The sequence below is a fragment of the Tursiops truncatus genome, chromosome 11, assembly GCF_011762595.2.
Source record: "Tursiops truncatus isolate mTurTru1 chromosome 11, mTurTru1.mat.Y, whole genome shotgun sequence".
Taxonomy (NCBI): Eukaryota; Metazoa; Chordata; class Mammalia; order Artiodactyla; family Delphinidae; genus Tursiops; species Tursiops truncatus.
In genome coordinates this window covers 11116381-11133102 of record NC_047044.1, presented here as the reverse complement: position 1 = coordinate 11133102, position 16722 = coordinate 11116381, and the positions used below count along the sequence as shown (strand labels likewise).

Below are 16722 nucleotides of genomic sequence, written 5' to 3'. Positions count from 1 at the left end.
AGCTAGAAGTATTTAAAAATTACAAAGTGAGAAAACAAAAACCACCCAAACCAACACGTGCTATCGTCATGGAAATGACCTGCCACTGACCCCCGCCAGGTGGAGGGCTCCTCACCTTTCTGGGCTTTGACCCGGGAAATGGACACCACTCTCCCCTGTCCCCAAGTAGTCCCTGAGGCCAGGAAAGGCAGGTGGCCCGGATGTAGGGGCCTGGGTATCGACTCAAGGTGGGAGAGGGGAAGGGTTCTCCTGCCGGCCCTGAAAACCCTCGGAATCACTGGCTGAACCATCACAGTGTCAGGCGTGCAACCCAAACACGAAACATTAAGAATGCCTCTCACGGGCCAGTGTCAAAGCATCCACTTTCTCAGCCACGAGCTCCTCCGATCCTACAGCACCTTGCTAAGCCAGGTGGTTCTTCTGAGATGTCTTTTATCGGTAGTACTTTGATTAGTATTGCCGATTTTTATAGAATTAACAAATTCTTCAAGAATCACTTCCTCCATGGGAGAGACGCTTTTGTCTGCGTTTTACAGATCGGGAAACAGGCCCAAGAATCAAGTAGCGTGACCAAGATCACACAGTGGACGTGATTCAAACTTCCCTCTTTGCCCTGGAGGTTTCCGACCTACCTTGACCTAGGTCTAGAGTGACACAGGAGCCAGCTCAAATATCACCACCCCCATGAATGTCATATTAGCCGTTTTTTATTACTTCATGGTACTTAGCACTCTCTGAGAATGATCTTATTAATGTACGTACTTACTTTTTGTCAGTTTCCCCCTACCAGGACATAAACTCCAGGAGGGCAGGGGGCGCTGTCCATCTTGTTCACCACTGTCCTAGCAATAGAACACACCTGGCCCCCAGCAGGTGCCCATAAAAAAAATGTCAAATGGGTGGACAGATGGGTGGACAGATGGATGAATGGATGGCTCAGGAGTCCTCCTCAGGGTTCATAAAGTACCAACTTACTGCATATAATTCAGCCCCTGGAGGTGAGCGGGATGGTTCCCATTCTATAGATGGGGAAGTGGAGGCCTGGAGAGGTCAAGTGGCAGGGTCACGCGGAAAAGAAGGGGCAGGGGCAGGAGTCGGCCTGAGGTCCCATGAACACCCCCTACGTCAAGGTGGAGAGGCCGTTCCTGATGGGGCTAGCATCCCAGATCGGGTGGAAGCATGAACTCTCTCCAGCTTTAACCTGCCATTTGATCTGGAAAACTGGCCAGAGCCAGTAAAGCCTGTCCTTGGGCACTGAGTTGCTCTGTCCTGGGATCAAGGAGACATGAGTCCGTCCACCAACACCGGCTCATGGAGTGATTGGCAAGAGGGGAAGTTGGTCCTTACCGTTTCCTGACTTCCATCTACCTGCCCCCTCCCCCCAACCCTCACCCTAGAAGTTTCGGGTTCTCGGCTACTCCTTAGCAAAGAACCTGACCATCACCTTCACACCGGATGGCATTTGGGCCGGTCAGCATGAAGGGGACCAAGGGACACCAACCAAGGGACTCTCCAGCGGTGGAAGGTCAGACATTTGGGAGCCTGACTATGGGAGAGGTTTTGGACCTGTGGGGTTTTCAAAAGCCTCTAAAAACAGACCCCTGGGATCCACCGTGAAGCAGCCAGGTGTCACAGTGGCACATGCCCTGGCTTTTTGAAGAGAACACAGGATTCTAATTTTGTCCACCCAGAACCTGGAGCAGGGCACTTTGGAGACAAATTGAAGGCAGGAGTCACCTCTTTTGTACCTTTTGTACACCTCTTGGGGCAGAGCTCAGGAACCAGCCAATTAACTAATGCCCTCCTATCAAAAAAAGTCTCCTCTAAAACATCTAGGTCTCTCCTGAGAGAAAAACAAACGAGCAAACATACAAAGACCCTGCAGAGTCTAGGTCAAGTGATTTAGCGGCAGGATGCGGGACGGAGAATGGGCATCGGAGGATGGGGCTCTGGTCTTGCTTCTGCTCTTCACTCGTGTCCCTGGACAAGACACCTCACACTGCCACGTCTCTGTTTCCTTATCTGTGCAGCCCCGGGTCTAGAAGATGCCTTTCTAGCTCTCCTCCGGAGTTTGGAGCAAGGGAGCTGGGAGTCAACCCTCAACTCCCATTTCTTGCTTCTGTGACCTGGGACTAGATACTTCACCCCACTGTGCTTGTTTCCTCAACTGTAAAGTGGGCCTCCTTGGGTTTTGCAGAGGAACCAGCGCTAAATCCCTTGTCGCCGGCCTGACCCATAGCCAGCGTGCGGCGTTTGGCGGCTGTTATCATCAAGGTGCTCCTTTAGCTCCAGCCACTTGATTTATTTTTAACATCTTTACTGACGTTTAATTGCTTTACAATGGTGTGTTAGTTTCTGCTTTATAACAAAGTGAATCAGCTACACATATACATACATCCCCATATCTCTTCCCTCTTGCGTCTCCCTCCCACCCTCCTATGCCACCCCTCCAGGCGGTCACAAAGCACCGAGCTGATCTCCCTGTGCTATGCGGCTGCTTCCCACTAGCTATCTATTTTACATTCGGTAGTGTATATATGTCCATGCCACTCTCTCACTTCATCCCAGCTTCCCCTTCCCCCTCCCCGTGTCCTCAAGCCCATTCTCTACATCTGTGTCTTTATTCCTGTCCTGCCCCTAGGTTCTTTGGAATTTTTTTCTTTTTTTTTTTAGATTCCATATATATGTGTTAGCATATGGTATTTGTCTTTCTCTTTCTGACTTACTTCACTCTGTATGACAGACTCTAGGTCCATCCACCTCACTACAAATAACTCAATTTCGTTTCTTTTTATGGCTGAGTAATATTCCATTGTATATATGTGCCACACCTTCTTTACCCATTCATCTGTCGATGGACACTTAGGTTGCTTCCATGTCCTGGCTATTGTAAATAGTGCTGCAATGAACACTGTGGTACATGACTCATTTTGAATTATGGTTTTCTCAGGGTATATGCCCAGTAGTGGGATTGCTGCTCCAGCCACTTTAAAACCAAGTCCATGAAATGCCTGGCTGCTTCCCGGCACAGGGGGAGGATGCCCCCAATGGCACCGTAACCTTTATTTCCTGGCCTTGTTGTTGCCATCCCCCACCATTTCCCATCCTGCCTGGTACCTGCCGACGACGTTCCAGTAATCCTGGAGTTGGATCTGAATCTTGTTCCATCACTTTCTGGCTGGGTGGCCTTAGGTCACCACCTGACCTCTCTGAGCTTCAATTTTCTCTTGTGTAAAATGGGTATGATAACGTCGACGTGCACAGCTACTAAGAAGACCAGATGAGAAAATACAGAAAGATGCCTGGCACATAGGAGACGGCTCATAAATGTTAGCTCCTTGGATCTCCTCAGCACCACTGGCACAGGCTGGAACTTTGAAATAATAACACCAATAGCCACAAAAATCCCAAAACGAAGACAGGAAGATGTAAACAGACAGAGGACACGGGACGCCCAAAGAGCAAGTTTCTGACACTGTCTATCCCATCCGAGTTAGGATTCCATCCCTAACATGCCTGTCCACGGACACTCAGTCTCTGCCCCTCAGTTTCTGCGTCTGTAAAATGGGGACGATGAGAGTATCTCCTCATACGGCAACAGTGAGGACCACATGAGGTACAGTGGTGCCTGGCACACAGAGGGAGCGCGGTTCAATCAAGTCTTAAGTTGAGGTGTGAGGGAGAGTGTTCCTGGGTAGACGGGGGCGGGATCCAGAGTCCTTCCTCCTATAAAAATGCAGGCACACCTCTACCTTTGCCAAGGAAGCCTCACGTGAGGCCCCTGGGGCCAGCTCGCTGGTATCTTCATCATCCAATCAGGAGACAAGGGGTGGGGCTGGGGATGGGGTGCAGTTGGCAAAGGGTCAGAGGATGGGCGGACTCACTCCTCTCCTTTCCCTTAAGATACTGAAATTAGCCTAATGAGGTCTGTCCCTGTTCCGGGCGCTGTGGGAATTGGACAAAATTAGAAGCTATTGACAGGTGAGAGCATGGCCGCTGATAGCCCGAGGTGAAAATGAGATGAACTTTGAGTCAGCTCCTGGAAGACTCTCTCCTCCCCTCCTTCGTGATGACCAAGGTGAAGAGGACCGGCCCCCGGTTTATCACCTCACTTCGAAATAGCTCCCAGGCTGCGTTTCTTATAATTTGGTCTTGCAAACAAGGATCACTTTCCCACCCCAGAGGACGGGGAGGCCGGGTCATTTGGGGTCTAGCCGGACGGCCGCAAGGAGCCGGTAAACAGTCCTGGGGGCACACTCTGTGCCAGGCACCACCCTGCGGGCTGTCCCATTTCGTCCTCGCCAGCTCTCTTATCCCCATTTTACTTACAGGGAAACTGAGGCCGAGAGTCACTCAGCCAGGAAGATTGTGACTCGGGCCTGGCTCGTGGCAGGATGTGTCTCTTTCTCAGAGCTTGGAGTTGAACAGCCCTGGGTTCTTGAATCAAGCTGTAACCTCCAGAGGCAGGAGAGGGATAAATGGAGAAGGAAAGTCTTCTTTCTGCCCTCACTGCTGCTCCTTTTCTCAGGAGGGCAGTTATATAAGGAGGGCTGCTTTCCCTCCTTTGGCTAAATCTTATCTAGTGCAGCATAAGGTCGGGAGCTAGGGGGAGTCCACACGGGAATAAGAACGAGCATCCTGCTAAGCACAGAAACCATTTATACCTCGAATGTCCCAGCTCAGCCTGGTGGAGGGAGTGGTAGACTCAGGAGACCTATAGGTTCCATCTGGCCAAGGGCTCGCTGGTGACTTTGGCACGTCACATCTGCTGGGCCTCACTTTCCACGTCTCTCACTGGGGACCACAGCCTCTGTCCCCCAGACCATGTTGGGCTGGGATGAGGATGTAACGAAATAGGGCAAAACACTGCATGACTTGGGGCTCTGCCACCAGGGCTGCGGGCTGGCCCCGATGTGCATATCCTGCCTTGCTTGGAAATCAAACCCCATAGGGGCTGGAGGGCTGGAATTACAGGGAGGCAGGCATGACTCTCCTTTTGTCCCTCTCAGTTTCTTCCCATCTTAGACTCCATTTCATTTCCTTTGAGAGTGGGTATTCCACTACTTCCAAAGGGTTTTGAGGTCGCTTACAAGAGAAAGCACGCAAAACAAGAGGAAAGGAACTGTTTCCAGAACACTCACAGTTCTTGCGACAACCTTTGAAGGTGGTTATTTTTAACCCTGCTTTGGGATGAGGACGTCCAGAGAGAGGAGAAGCCTTGGCCATTCACACTGCTGGTAGCAGCACTCTACAGGTTGTATTTTCTGCCTGACTTCAGGAGTTTCTTCCCGAGGGCTTACTCCCTCCCTCCTGCCTCCCATGTTAAATATGCTACTTAAGGATAAAAGAGAACAGATTTTTGCCAGAAGGAAGCAGAAAAAGCAAATGCCTTCAGGCATGCAGAAACGACTGCAAGGGTCAGGCAATCATTATGACTAAATTTTCCAGCCACGGAAACAAAAGCAAACCACGGGCTCTTGAGTTGGAACAGGCTTGAAGCACAGGAAACGGGATCTGCCACTGGGATCAGGTTTCAGGGAAACTAACTAGGATTGCATGACTGCATGTGTATATGCGGGGTATGCAGTTCCTGCCGACAGCATGGCGGGGCAGAGAATGTCGAGGTTTGAAGCAGCGCCCCAATGCTGAGTAGCTGTGTGATCCTGGGCAAGTCACCCCACTTCCCTGAGCCTCAGTTTCCTTGCCTGTACAGTGAGGGCATGTCTTGTGATGCTCTTGTGAGGACGGAAGGAAATGCCACACGGATGGTGCCCGCTGTTCCCAGCAGCCTGCACGGTCCATGCGGGCAGGTATTGGGTACGGAGAAGCCAGGCTGGGGACACATGCAGGGTGGCAGAGGGTCCTGCCTGGACCTCTGAGTCTCAATTTTGGCTCTGCTACTGAGTGACCCTGGGCACGTTCCTTAACCGCTCAGTGCCTCAGTTTCCTCAACTACAAACCGGAAGAGCGATGGCATCTGTTTTCTAGGATAATTATAAGGCAGTGGTTCTCAGAGTGTCATCCCCAGACCATGAGCACCACGTGGGAACTTTGTAGAAATGCAAACGCTTGGGCCCCACCCCGGACTTAAGGAATCGGAAGCTCTGGGGACGGGGCCCAGCCATCTGTGCCGTGAAAAGCCGTCCGTGATTCTGATGCCAAGTGCTGTTGGAGACCCGCCGTGGGGAAGGGCAGGTACTTGAGAGAGAACCTGCCACTTACTAGTCTCGCCTGTTACCAATCGCTGGGTCTGGGGTCACCTTCCACCTTTGATCACCTTCTCCCTCCTTTTCTGCTTTAAATCCCCCCTTTACCAGCTCTACACCAGGCTTCCAAGGGTGGCCATCGAGAATCAATCGACCACATCTATAAAAGCCTTTGAGCTTCCTGGAAGTAGTTGCCCAGAAGTGGGAAAGCAAAGGGGTATTATTAAAACTTTGTCTTTCTACCCACTCCCATCAACCTGTGATCCTAAAAGACCTGGTAAATATCACTCACCTTCAGAAGGGCAAACAGCTAGAGACGGAGGCAGTATCCCTGGTTCTAGAATCCCCTAGCACCTGCAAGCCCCAGCCCAAGTGGGTCTCCACCCTTAGCCTGTGGACCTCTCCCTATACACCATACTTCCTCATCATTGCATCCCCAGAACTGGACACATTCATTCATCAAACTTTTCTTGTGCCCCTACTATGTGCCAGGCCCTATTCTAGGTGCTGGGGTCAGAGCTGAACAAAACAAAGTTCCTGCCCTTGTGGACATGACATCCAACCCAGTGGGAGAGAGAGAAGCAAGCAATACGTCAGTAAATAAAATCGTCTCCGGTAGATGCTCTTTGACCTTGAATGAATGGATGAATGAATGAAGCAGGCGGCGCAGGGCATGTGCTTTGGATCTGGACAGACCTGAACTCAGATCTTGACCTTGTTTCTTCCTAGGCAGACTCTTAGCCTCTCTGAGGCTCAGTGTCCTTATCTATAAAATGGGCATAGTAATAGTATCCTCAAAGAAGCTGGGAAGACTAAATGAGTAAAATGCTAAGCACAGTGCCTGGCACACAGAGGACTCCACGAAGTTAGATGTCATTGCTGTCGTTATTCAAGGTCACATAGCTGAGCCTAGATGCCAGCCTGGTCCCCTGTCTAGAGGTGTATGCACTGGGGCACCTGGAGAGTCCCAGGGCTGGAAGGGACCCTAGTGATCAGCCAGTGACCTGACCCCTGATTTTAAAGGGGCACCTGAAGGTCAGAGAAGTTCTGTGACTCGTCCCAAGTCCTACCGGGAGTTGAAGGCATCCTCCAGCTGATGGACAGGGCTCAGCCTCTTTGGCCTTTAGAGGGAGTGGGCAGCAGAGCAGAGGGTCTAAAATAGAAAATTCTGGGCCCACGAAGGGCTCTTCTTCCCATCCCGCTGTTTATTAGGCACCATCACACCCATCCTTCCTGTCACCCTTCGGATAAAGGACTGTGTTTGGGGGCGGAAGCGGGGAGGGGAACTGTCTGCATCTTCCCACCTCAGAAGCACGAGGTGTGGGCCCCCCTGCCTCGGGTGATCTGTTCTCATTGCCCATGTCATCTCTTGCCCCCCTGTTTTGTTCTGCCCTGATTTCCAGACTTTCACCAGGTTGGCCTGAGCCTGGACTGTGCTGGCAGACAGACCTGGGTTCGAATCCATGTCACCTTGGGCACTGGAGCTGCTCTTTCTGCATCTGCATCTGTGTCCTCTGTCATCCTAAGGTCAGATGAGGTGACATGTGTGCAGAGTCCAGCATCGGGCCGGGCGCACGTTACTCACCCTGGTAATAATTCTCTCTCCCCTCCCACCCTCAGCAAACCAACCTTCTTGCCCCTTTCTAAACATGCCCTAAACTTCCCAGCCTTAGTGCCTTTGTTGATTGATACCAAGGCCTCGCCTGGACCTCGCTCCACTTGCCCTCCTGGCCTGTGGCAGCCCTGCCCGTGGTCTCCAGATCCGCACAAGTGCCCACTGTCTCCCGCTCTGAAGAGCTCGTCTGCACCTCCTGGCCTCTGCCTGGTATTACTGTGTGTTTGTGTATAAATCATAGAGCTGTAAACATCGTGCAGGTAGAATAGAAATAGTGTTGCAGCCGCTATTTACTGAGCATTTACTGTGCGCTGGGCACTGCACTCAACACTGCCGTACATCGTGTCACGAAATCCTCACAAAATCCCAGTGAGCTCTGTGTTGCATTGTGATGCCCTGTTTATAGATGAGGCCTTTACAGTCAGGGCTCAGGGGCCCCCGGCCAAGAAGTGGTGCCTCTGAGGGTTGGGTCTCATTCCACTTTGCGTCCCCCACTGCCCAGCACAGGGTTGCTACTCAGTAGCAACAGTAAAGATCTGTTGGGTCTGATGGAAGAGTTGAGTTAGTGCTTTAAGATCTGAGTTGGGCAGTTAGGGAGGCAGGGAAGCAGGCCAGGATCTGGCCTGGTTTTCCTTCACCGTGTAGGTTGCTTCTGCACTGTAGCATATTGGCTGCAAATAAAAAAGGAAGGGAGGTCCAAAGGCCTGAGCTGGGGTCACGGGGGGAACCGAGCTCGGGGTGGAACTGTCCGATAAGTGACTTAGTGAGGATGGGGGTGTGGGAGAGACACACCTCTCACTGGAATCACCTAGACCAGCCACCCTTTTCCCTCCAGCGCCCTCTGCTCCACCTCCTTTAAAACCACCTCCCTCTTTCCCAGCCACAAGAAGGGCAGCTGGCATCAGAAGGTCAGGCGGCTCATTGCATCTAACCTTTCTAGAGTTTCTCCGTTCTCATTTCTGGCATAAAAATTTAATAAACGATGCCCACGTTCAGATTCCTTGTACATTTCCCAAGGCAGTTTTGTGTCTGCAGCCGCTTAATTTTCACAACGAGCCCAAGCAGGTCTTACGATAAAACTGTGCACCCCGTTTGTCAGACACTGGAACCTAGGTATGGAGAGGTGATGGTCAAGGTCACAGCTGGTGAAGAGCAGAGAGCAAGCAGAGCATGGGGGCTGGACTTCACACTCAAGCTACAGGTATTTATTAAATGCCTGCTTTGGGTTGGGTATGGGCTAGACACTGGGGATACAAGGATGAATACAACCTAGCCCCTGTTAAAAAAGTAGTTAACAAACATGTATACTGCAATTCTTCTGTGCCACTGTTCTACACACGTCACACATTAACAAATGTAATCCTCTGACAATCCTATAAGAGCAATCGTTATCCTCAGTTCAGAGACGAGAAAACGGAGGCCCAGAGTAGTTACTTGAATCGCCCCAAATCACACAGCTAGCAAGTGGCCGGGCTGGGATTTGAACCCAGACAGCACGGGCCCAGAGGCCGAGCACCTACACAGAGTTTTCTCTTAAATCGGCAGAAAGGATCATCACGAGGTCCAGCACTGATATGGCATAGAATATTGGACAGAGATATTCAGAACTGGTTCTAAATCCCCGCTCCCCCACGTATGTCCTAGCTCTTTGAACAGGCCAAGCACCTTCAACCTCACTTTGCCCATCTGCAAAATGGATATGATTCCCAAGGATGTTGTGATGCTAAGAAAGATAATGATGCTGGGATGTGAATGCTGGTTAGATCTGAATGGAGAAGGATGTGGGATGGTGGACCGCCAGCCCCTCGTCTGTTCTGAAAGCAAAGCTTGAAAAGCAAGGTCAGGCCAGATGTTCCTTTTCCTAATTCCCAGCTCATCCCTGGCCGGCTGTTTTTTCCTGGCTCTCGTGCAATTCTGAAATGGTATATTTGGGTGAAGCCGAAACAGGTTTTGAGGCTAAGTTACAGGACACCCGGGACAAGATGCTGAGGAGGATAGGAGATAACGAATTTCCATCCCTGGAATCTGAGAATGTGAGAGTCAGTAGGTCCTGGGGGATCAGTTGGCCTCATTTCCTTGGGTTACAGATGGGAGACTGAGACCCAGAGCAGGAGAGAGACTGCCCAAAGTCATATAGCCAGTTTGGGCAAAGCTGGGACCAAAACTCAGGCAAAAGTACAGACAAAGTTCAGGAAAAATCCCAGATTCTCCTGGATTCCTTACACAGCAGGGAGAAAAAAAAAAACATCTATTCCTTTTGGATTATTCAAATCTAGAAAACAATATACCAGTTTTTTCTTTGCCTGGCTTACATGAGAGAGCTCTCAGACCTAACGGATTGGCTTTTTTCTTCTAATCTTGGGGAGTGGGGGACGCCCCCCAATCCTTCTCCCCTTCCCATGGCGGAGGGACATAGCTCTGAGCTTTTAGCCTCCAAACATCCTGAGATCCACCGCGTGCCCAGGCCATGGCTACTCACCATCGACCCCAATCTTGTCATCCCCATCCTTGTCTCCAGCAGCCAGCAGTATTTTGACTTCCTTAGCAGATAGGTCTCTGGCATCTGGGGAGAAGGCTTTCAGAATGGATCTGGAAGAGGAAAGGGAGAAAGTGGGGAGGGAGTCAGGCCAGGGTCGCCTTGCAGGAGCACTGTGTGGGTGGTGGGCTGGCGTCTGCACGGGGGAAGCAGGCGGCCGGGACGGGGGGCGAGCGGCGAGCAGCCAGCACGTGTGCAGTTGTGCTGGGCCGGGGAGCCCCGCCACGGCTAGGCTTCACGGGTAGGCGCGCAGGGAAGGACAGGCTGTCCTCTGCGAAGGGGTGCCCTCACTTCAGCCAGGGCACCTACATTTGTTTAGTTATTCAGGCAGCACAATAAACACAAAAGTGTCTTCTCTGTGCCACGGTCATGCTGGAAACGGGGGGCACAGAGATGATCTTAGGAAGCCACCTGAAAAAAACAGGGAGGAGGCCGTGTCCTCTGGGAGAGGGCACACAGTGTGATGGATGCAATGATGGGAAAGTGGAGAGCAGTGCTTGAAGGATGCATCCATTCACCTGGGGGTGAGGGGAAGAGTCAGGAAGGCTTCCTGGAGAAGGTGATGCCTGGAGGATAGGTAGAAGTCAGCGTCTGTGTGTGCGCGTGCGTGTGTGTGCACATTGGGCATGGGAGGGTGGAGGAGAAGGTTCTAGACAAAGGTTACCCTTGAGGGATGGTTTCAGGGAGAGACAGGGTGGATGGGGAAGTCCCTGCTTGAAAAGCCCCTCTCCACACCCTCTCCCTTCTCTTACTGACAAAATTCGAGGCAGTCTTGGCCAGTGTTACATAAAGCACAGCAGGGTTGGCAGACATGGGCCAGGTGGCCAAGAGGGTGATGGTGGGAGGTTTTTTGGGGGATGTCATCTTGCATTTTCCTAGTCATAACCTTCTCTGTCTTGCTCCTAGGACTCCTGAACCCCCAAAGCTGGTTCTGCATCCCTGACTTGCCCAGAAACTGTTCTAGCTGCTGGTACAGAAGGGTAGGGGTCTGCAGGATGGTAGAAGTTGCCTTTTAGAGGAATGAAAGTCAATGAAATTACTCAAGGGAGCGCTCTCTGCCTTGCCTATGGTGCTAGGCAACGAGAAAACTGCCTCTTGGTCTGTATTCAATTATTAAGTAGCATCATTCCATTAGCAATATTAAGTGGCTATAATTTAATCTCATTAGTTGCACTTTCTGCTGAGGATTTTATTTTCTGGAAGCAACAGCGATCAGGCAGGGATGGTTATTTTCTGTGAAGGGTGCAGAGAGACAGGCAGCTGGACAGGAACTCCAAAGCAAGAGCCCCAGCCCCCAGCCCCTCTCCCAGAGCCACAGGCTGGGCAGCCCCTGCAGGCCTCAGTTTACCCCAGTTCCTCCTCCTCGATGAAGCCGCTCTCGTCTTTATCCAGGATGTGGAATATCTTCTTCACCTCATCTGGGCTCTTTTTCTTCAGTCCGACCATTTGGAAGAATTTTTTGTGGTCGAAGGAGTCGACAGCTGTTGGGGGGTGGAGAGAGGAGGTGAAAATGAGGACAGACAAGGGGCCTGGGGAAGGGTGGGAGAATGTGGGTGTCACAGCACTTTGATCGCCTCCGCAGGGCCAGTCCTGTGGGCTGGCAGAGGCACACCTCCACGGGAGGGCTGAGGGAGCCCAGGCCAGGCGAGGGGGCTTGGCCCAAGGTCACACAGTGGCAGAGGTGGCCTTGCACCCAGATCACCCTGGCTCTCCAACCGGACCCCACCCTCCACTGTACCCTTCACTAATGGCGGGGGTAGCATTTGAAGGCAGAGGGGCTTCCTGGTTTCCATGAAGTCTTTTGGGTGGCGGCTGAGTCGGGGTGGGCAGGGGAATTGGAGGCAATGGGAACATGCTGTGTGTATGCTGCAGGGGAGAAGGGAGGGTCGACCTTTTTCTTGGTCATAGATTGTGTCGCCAGAAAATCAACACAGAGAGGACAAGTTTCTCTCAAGGTCACACAGTGGGAGAGGGAAGGGGACGACCCAGAAGTCCCGGCTTTGCTGCAGAAATCCATTCTGGTGGGAATGGGGACGGGTATTGGAAGGCTCCCCAAGAATTCCCAGTTAGGTTTCTTCTCCGAGGGAGCAAGATGGGTCAAGGAGAAGTGGGGGGGCTATCGCAGGGCCCTGGGAGGGTGGCTTCCCAGAGTTTCTTCATGTTCAGGGGAGGGGTTGCCAAGAGAAAGGAAATGGGAGCCCTCCTCACATTTTCTACATCCCGAGCTCCTTTTTAAGGACACATGAGAAAAGAAACTTTAGACCAAGTAACTTATGTGTGTGTGTGGGACGGGGGTGGCGGGATAGGGGCGATCCCGCGAAAACTCACTGTTCCCTCCCTGGGCTGGAGGGGAGGAAAGCTCAGTGTCCACCTCAGACACTAGATGGGGAGGGGTGGCATCGGCAGGGACAAGATCCGGAGGTGAGCCCCGTGCTAATTCCTCTGCTGCCCTGCCAGGTAACCTTGGGCAAGTTTCTAGCCCTCTCCCTGCCTCAGTTGCCCCATCTGGGTGACAGGAGGGAGAAGGAAGGTAAGCAGCTAAGCGCTCAAGTCCAGGGCAGCTCAGAGACATGAGACTGCCGGCTCCCCTCCCTCCGTGCCTGAGGAGGCTGGAAGTTGCAAGCGCGGAGGATGCTTCTCGCAGGGCTGAGCAGAGCGGAGCGCCAGCTACGGGAAGGTCACCTCGCTCCCTCGCAGATCCGTTGCGGGGGGCTGAGCTCTGAGCCCCGGAGAAGGGGCTTGGACATTCAGGGAGCCAGGAAAGAGGCCTGTCTGGAAAGCGGTCGCGTGGAGAGAAGCATGCGCACCTATAGTCCCCTCCAAGTGCCTTGCAAAGGAAGCCCCGAGCGCCCACAGAACCCAGAGATGCAGCTTTCCACCCCTCTCTTCGCCCTTGGTCCGGGACCCGGGTCCTCGCAGCGTGGCCACCCGGCCTTTGGCGCCCGAGAGTTTCGGTTGTCCGGCAGGGCGCACGGCCTCCCCGCCCGTTCCCCGTGCCAAGTCCGGCCCGGGCAGAGTTTGGGAAATGCCGTGGACCCCGCTCCACGCTCCACCAGCGCCCCGCGGGATGCGTGGGCAGAGAAGCGCTGAGGAAGACTGGCCGTCCGCGGGAAGCACGGGGTGCAGGGGCCAGGGTGCTGGATGCGGGGAGAGGGGTGCGGAGGGGAGCGCGCTGCTCACCGGTAAAGGCACCCACTGCCTTCATGATGTCCTCAGCGTTGAGAAAGTCTGTCATCGACATCCTGCAACTGTTTGAGCTGGCAGAGCAAGTGCGAAAAGATTAAAAAGTGCTTTTCTCATCGTTTCTGCTCATATGACCTGCGCTGCAGTGCCGCGCGCCGGGCGCACGCCCGCCGGCCTGGCGCAGAGCCAGGGGGCGCGGGGCTCTGCGCGCAGCCAGAGCAGCTCAGTCCAGCCGCGCCGCCGAGCTGCGCGGTCCGGGCCGGCGGGCTGGCGAGCCGTCGCGCTGCCGCTGCCGTCCCGCCCCGCCGGGGGGCCTTGGGATCCCAGGGGCTGCGACCAGGGCGCCAGGGGAAGGGGCAACCTCTGGAATTTACCGGGCGCCCGAGTCCTCAGCCGGGTCTGGAGGGTTCTCCTGCCGTCAAGGGCACGCAGAAGGCGCCGGCCTGGTGCGGCGCAGGGTCTCGGGTCAGCGCACCTCCGAGGATGTCCCGCCGCTTCCGGGAGGATACCGAGGGTGTAGGAGGCCTACACCCTCCTGGGCCCCTTGGCCCTGCTCCCATTCTCTCTCCACTCCTACCTCAGCCTCCACTCTGTCTCTCCTGGATGCAAATTTATGCTGCAAAATCTGAACGCTGAGGTCTGGAAACCTGACCCACTGGACGGGGTGGCAGGGATAGGCCAGCGCTGCTAGGGCCCTCAGCGGGTGCCCCATCCCACATCTGGCCAGGGGAGCACACACGGAAACCGAATTCTTTTTTTCCGTAGTCTGACTTTTCAAAGAACCCTTCTCAGATCCCCACTAACTACTTGCTTTCCTGGTCCCCTGAGCCAAGGAGAGTATAGTGCGGGTCCAGACTCCTGCCTCCATGAACCAACGTGGGTGGGGGGTGGGGGGGGGGGAGGGAGAGGCTACTTGGAGTCTCTGTACACCCTCCCCCCACTTGGAGACCAGAAGGCCTATGCCTGGGGAGAGGGTGACCCCCTCAGACTACACTTTCTAGACAACCGAAGCAGGTTTTATGTCCTGAACTTCATCTCTGGGAAATGTGACACTTCCTAATCTTTATACAGCCAGAGACCAGTTGCATTCTTTCCCACGGTCTCCAAAGGATTCAGGCTGCAACCAGCTGTCTTGAAAGTGCGCAGAGCACTGGACAGGGAGTCAGGAGGCCTGGGTTCTAGATCTGGGGCTGCGCTAAGTCCCCATGTGACCTGGGGTTGTGACCTGCCCCATCTCTGGGCCTCAGTCTCCCTCTGCTGTGTTGATGGTATGGGAGGTCCCTTGTGGCGGGATCTTGAGACTCCAACTTAAGGTGTGGGCAGGTGTGGGTGGGCTGAGATGGGGGTCCTTGATGGGGGCGCTGGGGAGAGCAGCCCAGCTGCCGTGTAGCTCAGGTTCCGTCGCACTCGCTGCTGTCAACACTGTCTCCCTCAGCTCGGCCCTGGACGGCTGCCCTTCCTGGAAACCTTAGGTTGCTGCTGGTTCCAGCTGGCCCCCTCCCTGCGAGTCAGCTCCCTCAGGTGACAGCCCACCAGCTGGCTTCCAGGGCGCCGAGGCTGCAGCTCCCAACCTGATCTCTTGCAGTGCGAGGCCTTCCCTGGACCCCTCAGCTGCCCCTGCTGCCCCTGCCCCAGGCTGGGCTGTTAACTTGGAGATGCTGGGCTTCTGTGCTATCATTTCAACCCCCAGGCTCAGCTCACTCCAGGGACCTAGTTGGAGAATCTGCTTCCCCAGCGGAAGGATCCTTATGCTATGCTAGTGGGGAAACTGAGGCCAGAGAGAGTCAGTGAATGGCCTAAAAACACACAGCAAGGCAGTGGCTCAGAGAGGCCCGGATGTACTAACTTCAAGTTCAGCGACCCCCTCCATGGAGCTCCTCCAGTGCTCAGGACCCAGCCTAGTCAAGTCCCACATGTCTGAGCCAGAGACCGGCTCCTGCAGAGTCCCCAAACACTGACCCCTGTGGCAGAGACTGGAACAGCAACAGAGGCCCCATCCTTCTCCCTCCTTCCTCCATCTCTCCCTGCTGCAGAAGCTTCCTATCAACTTGACACCCTCTCTGGGCTGAAGTCCACCCAGACAGAACATCAGACGATGCCATCAGGTCAGCCCTTCAGCCCTCCTACCCCTTCCTCCTGCCTCCTCTGCCCAGGCAGGGGCCTCCTCACCTGAACCCACAGATGTCTGCCTCCACCCCTCTCGTTCTATAGGTGGGGAACCCGAGACTTAGCCAGGGGGAGGGATTTGCTTCGGGTCACACCAGGAGTTAGGATGGAGACCCCAGGAACTGTACTCTCAGCCCTAGACTCCACAGCGGCCCGCCTCACAGCATCCACCCCCACCCCAGCCTGTGTTACTGGGGGAAGGGGACGTGTGGCTGTCCCTTCCAGCTGGCCTCCTCCCTGCTGCATACCTCCATCCCCCGCAACCCCAGTAGCTGCCACTCACCTCCGGTGGCGGTGGAGGGCTGGAACCTGCGCTGAAGGGCTGGTCCAGTGGGAGGTCCCGTCAGGAAGTGAGCCTAGCGGTAGGACGGCCACCTATATAAGCTTCTGCTCCGGCTATTTTGGGACGTGGTACTCCCCTCTGCCCCCGGCCCCCTCCCCTTCCGGTGTCAGGTACTCCCCAGCCACGGTGCTGGGTGTCTGTATCACATTCGCCCTCCCTGGGCCCCTCGAGCCAGGCCTATTAATAACCCTTGGTCCCTGACTCCCTCCAGCACCCAAAATTGAGGCTCAGGCAGGGCTCTCCTCTTCCACGAAGGCTTCTGTGACCACTCGAGAGGGCAGTAACATCTCCAGCCTCCAAAAGCCTACAAGGAAAGGAAGAGAGAAAGCAAGCAGAAGGATGGAACAGGAATTGTCTTCCATGCACGGGGCTGGGCTAGGTTCCTATTCCTACACCATCTTCTAACTACAGCCTTGCAGTGCAGGCCTGGTCCCTCTTTCGTGGGTGAGGAAACAGAGATGTTAGGAGTTCCGTGACTGACTACTCAAAGCTATGGACCTGGAGCTGCGAGTGGACCCAGCATTCTCCTAAGATGACCTAGTGCCTCCCAGAAACACATGGTCTGCATGTTCTCTAACAAATTCCTTCCTCTCTTTGCATCTCACTCTCTCCACCTGTAAAATGAGCTCAAACAGGGGTAAACTTGGCTCTATGGATGGACTGCGGGACTAAG

The 16722-nt window shown here is 54.0% G+C and overlaps 1 protein-coding gene across 1 annotated transcript; it reads right to left on the bottom strand.

The window, feature by feature from the left end:
- Positions 1–10292: 10292 nt before the first annotated feature.
- On the bottom strand, positions 10293–13598 carry PVALB (parvalbumin). Its single transcript, XM_019918760.3, has 3 exons — positions 13538–13598; positions 11706–11838; positions 10293–10410 (listed from the first exon to the last, which is right to left on the bottom strand). The coding sequence occupies exons 1-3, from the start codon at positions 13596–13598 to the stop codon at positions 10293–10295; spliced, it is 312 nt and encodes a 103-aa protein (XP_019774319.3).
- Positions 13599–16722: the final 3124 nt, after the last annotated feature.

What these genes read in the sequence shown, in the direction of transcription:
- PVALB (XM_019918760.3), bottom strand. Translation starts at nt 13,598, where the DNA reads ATGTCGATGACAGACTTTCTCAACGCTGAGGACATCATGAAGGCAGTG. An exon ending in GGCAGTGGGTGCCTTTACCG is followed by an intron (nt 11,839 to 13,537) that starts GTGAGCAGCGCG and finishes ACCCCCCAACAG; the next exon opens with CTGTCGACTCCTTCGACCAC. An exon ending in ATCGAGGAGGAGGAACTGGG is followed by an intron (nt 10,411 to 11,705) that starts GTAAACTGAGGC and finishes TTCCTCTTCCAG; the next exon opens with ATCCATTCTGAAAGCCTTCT.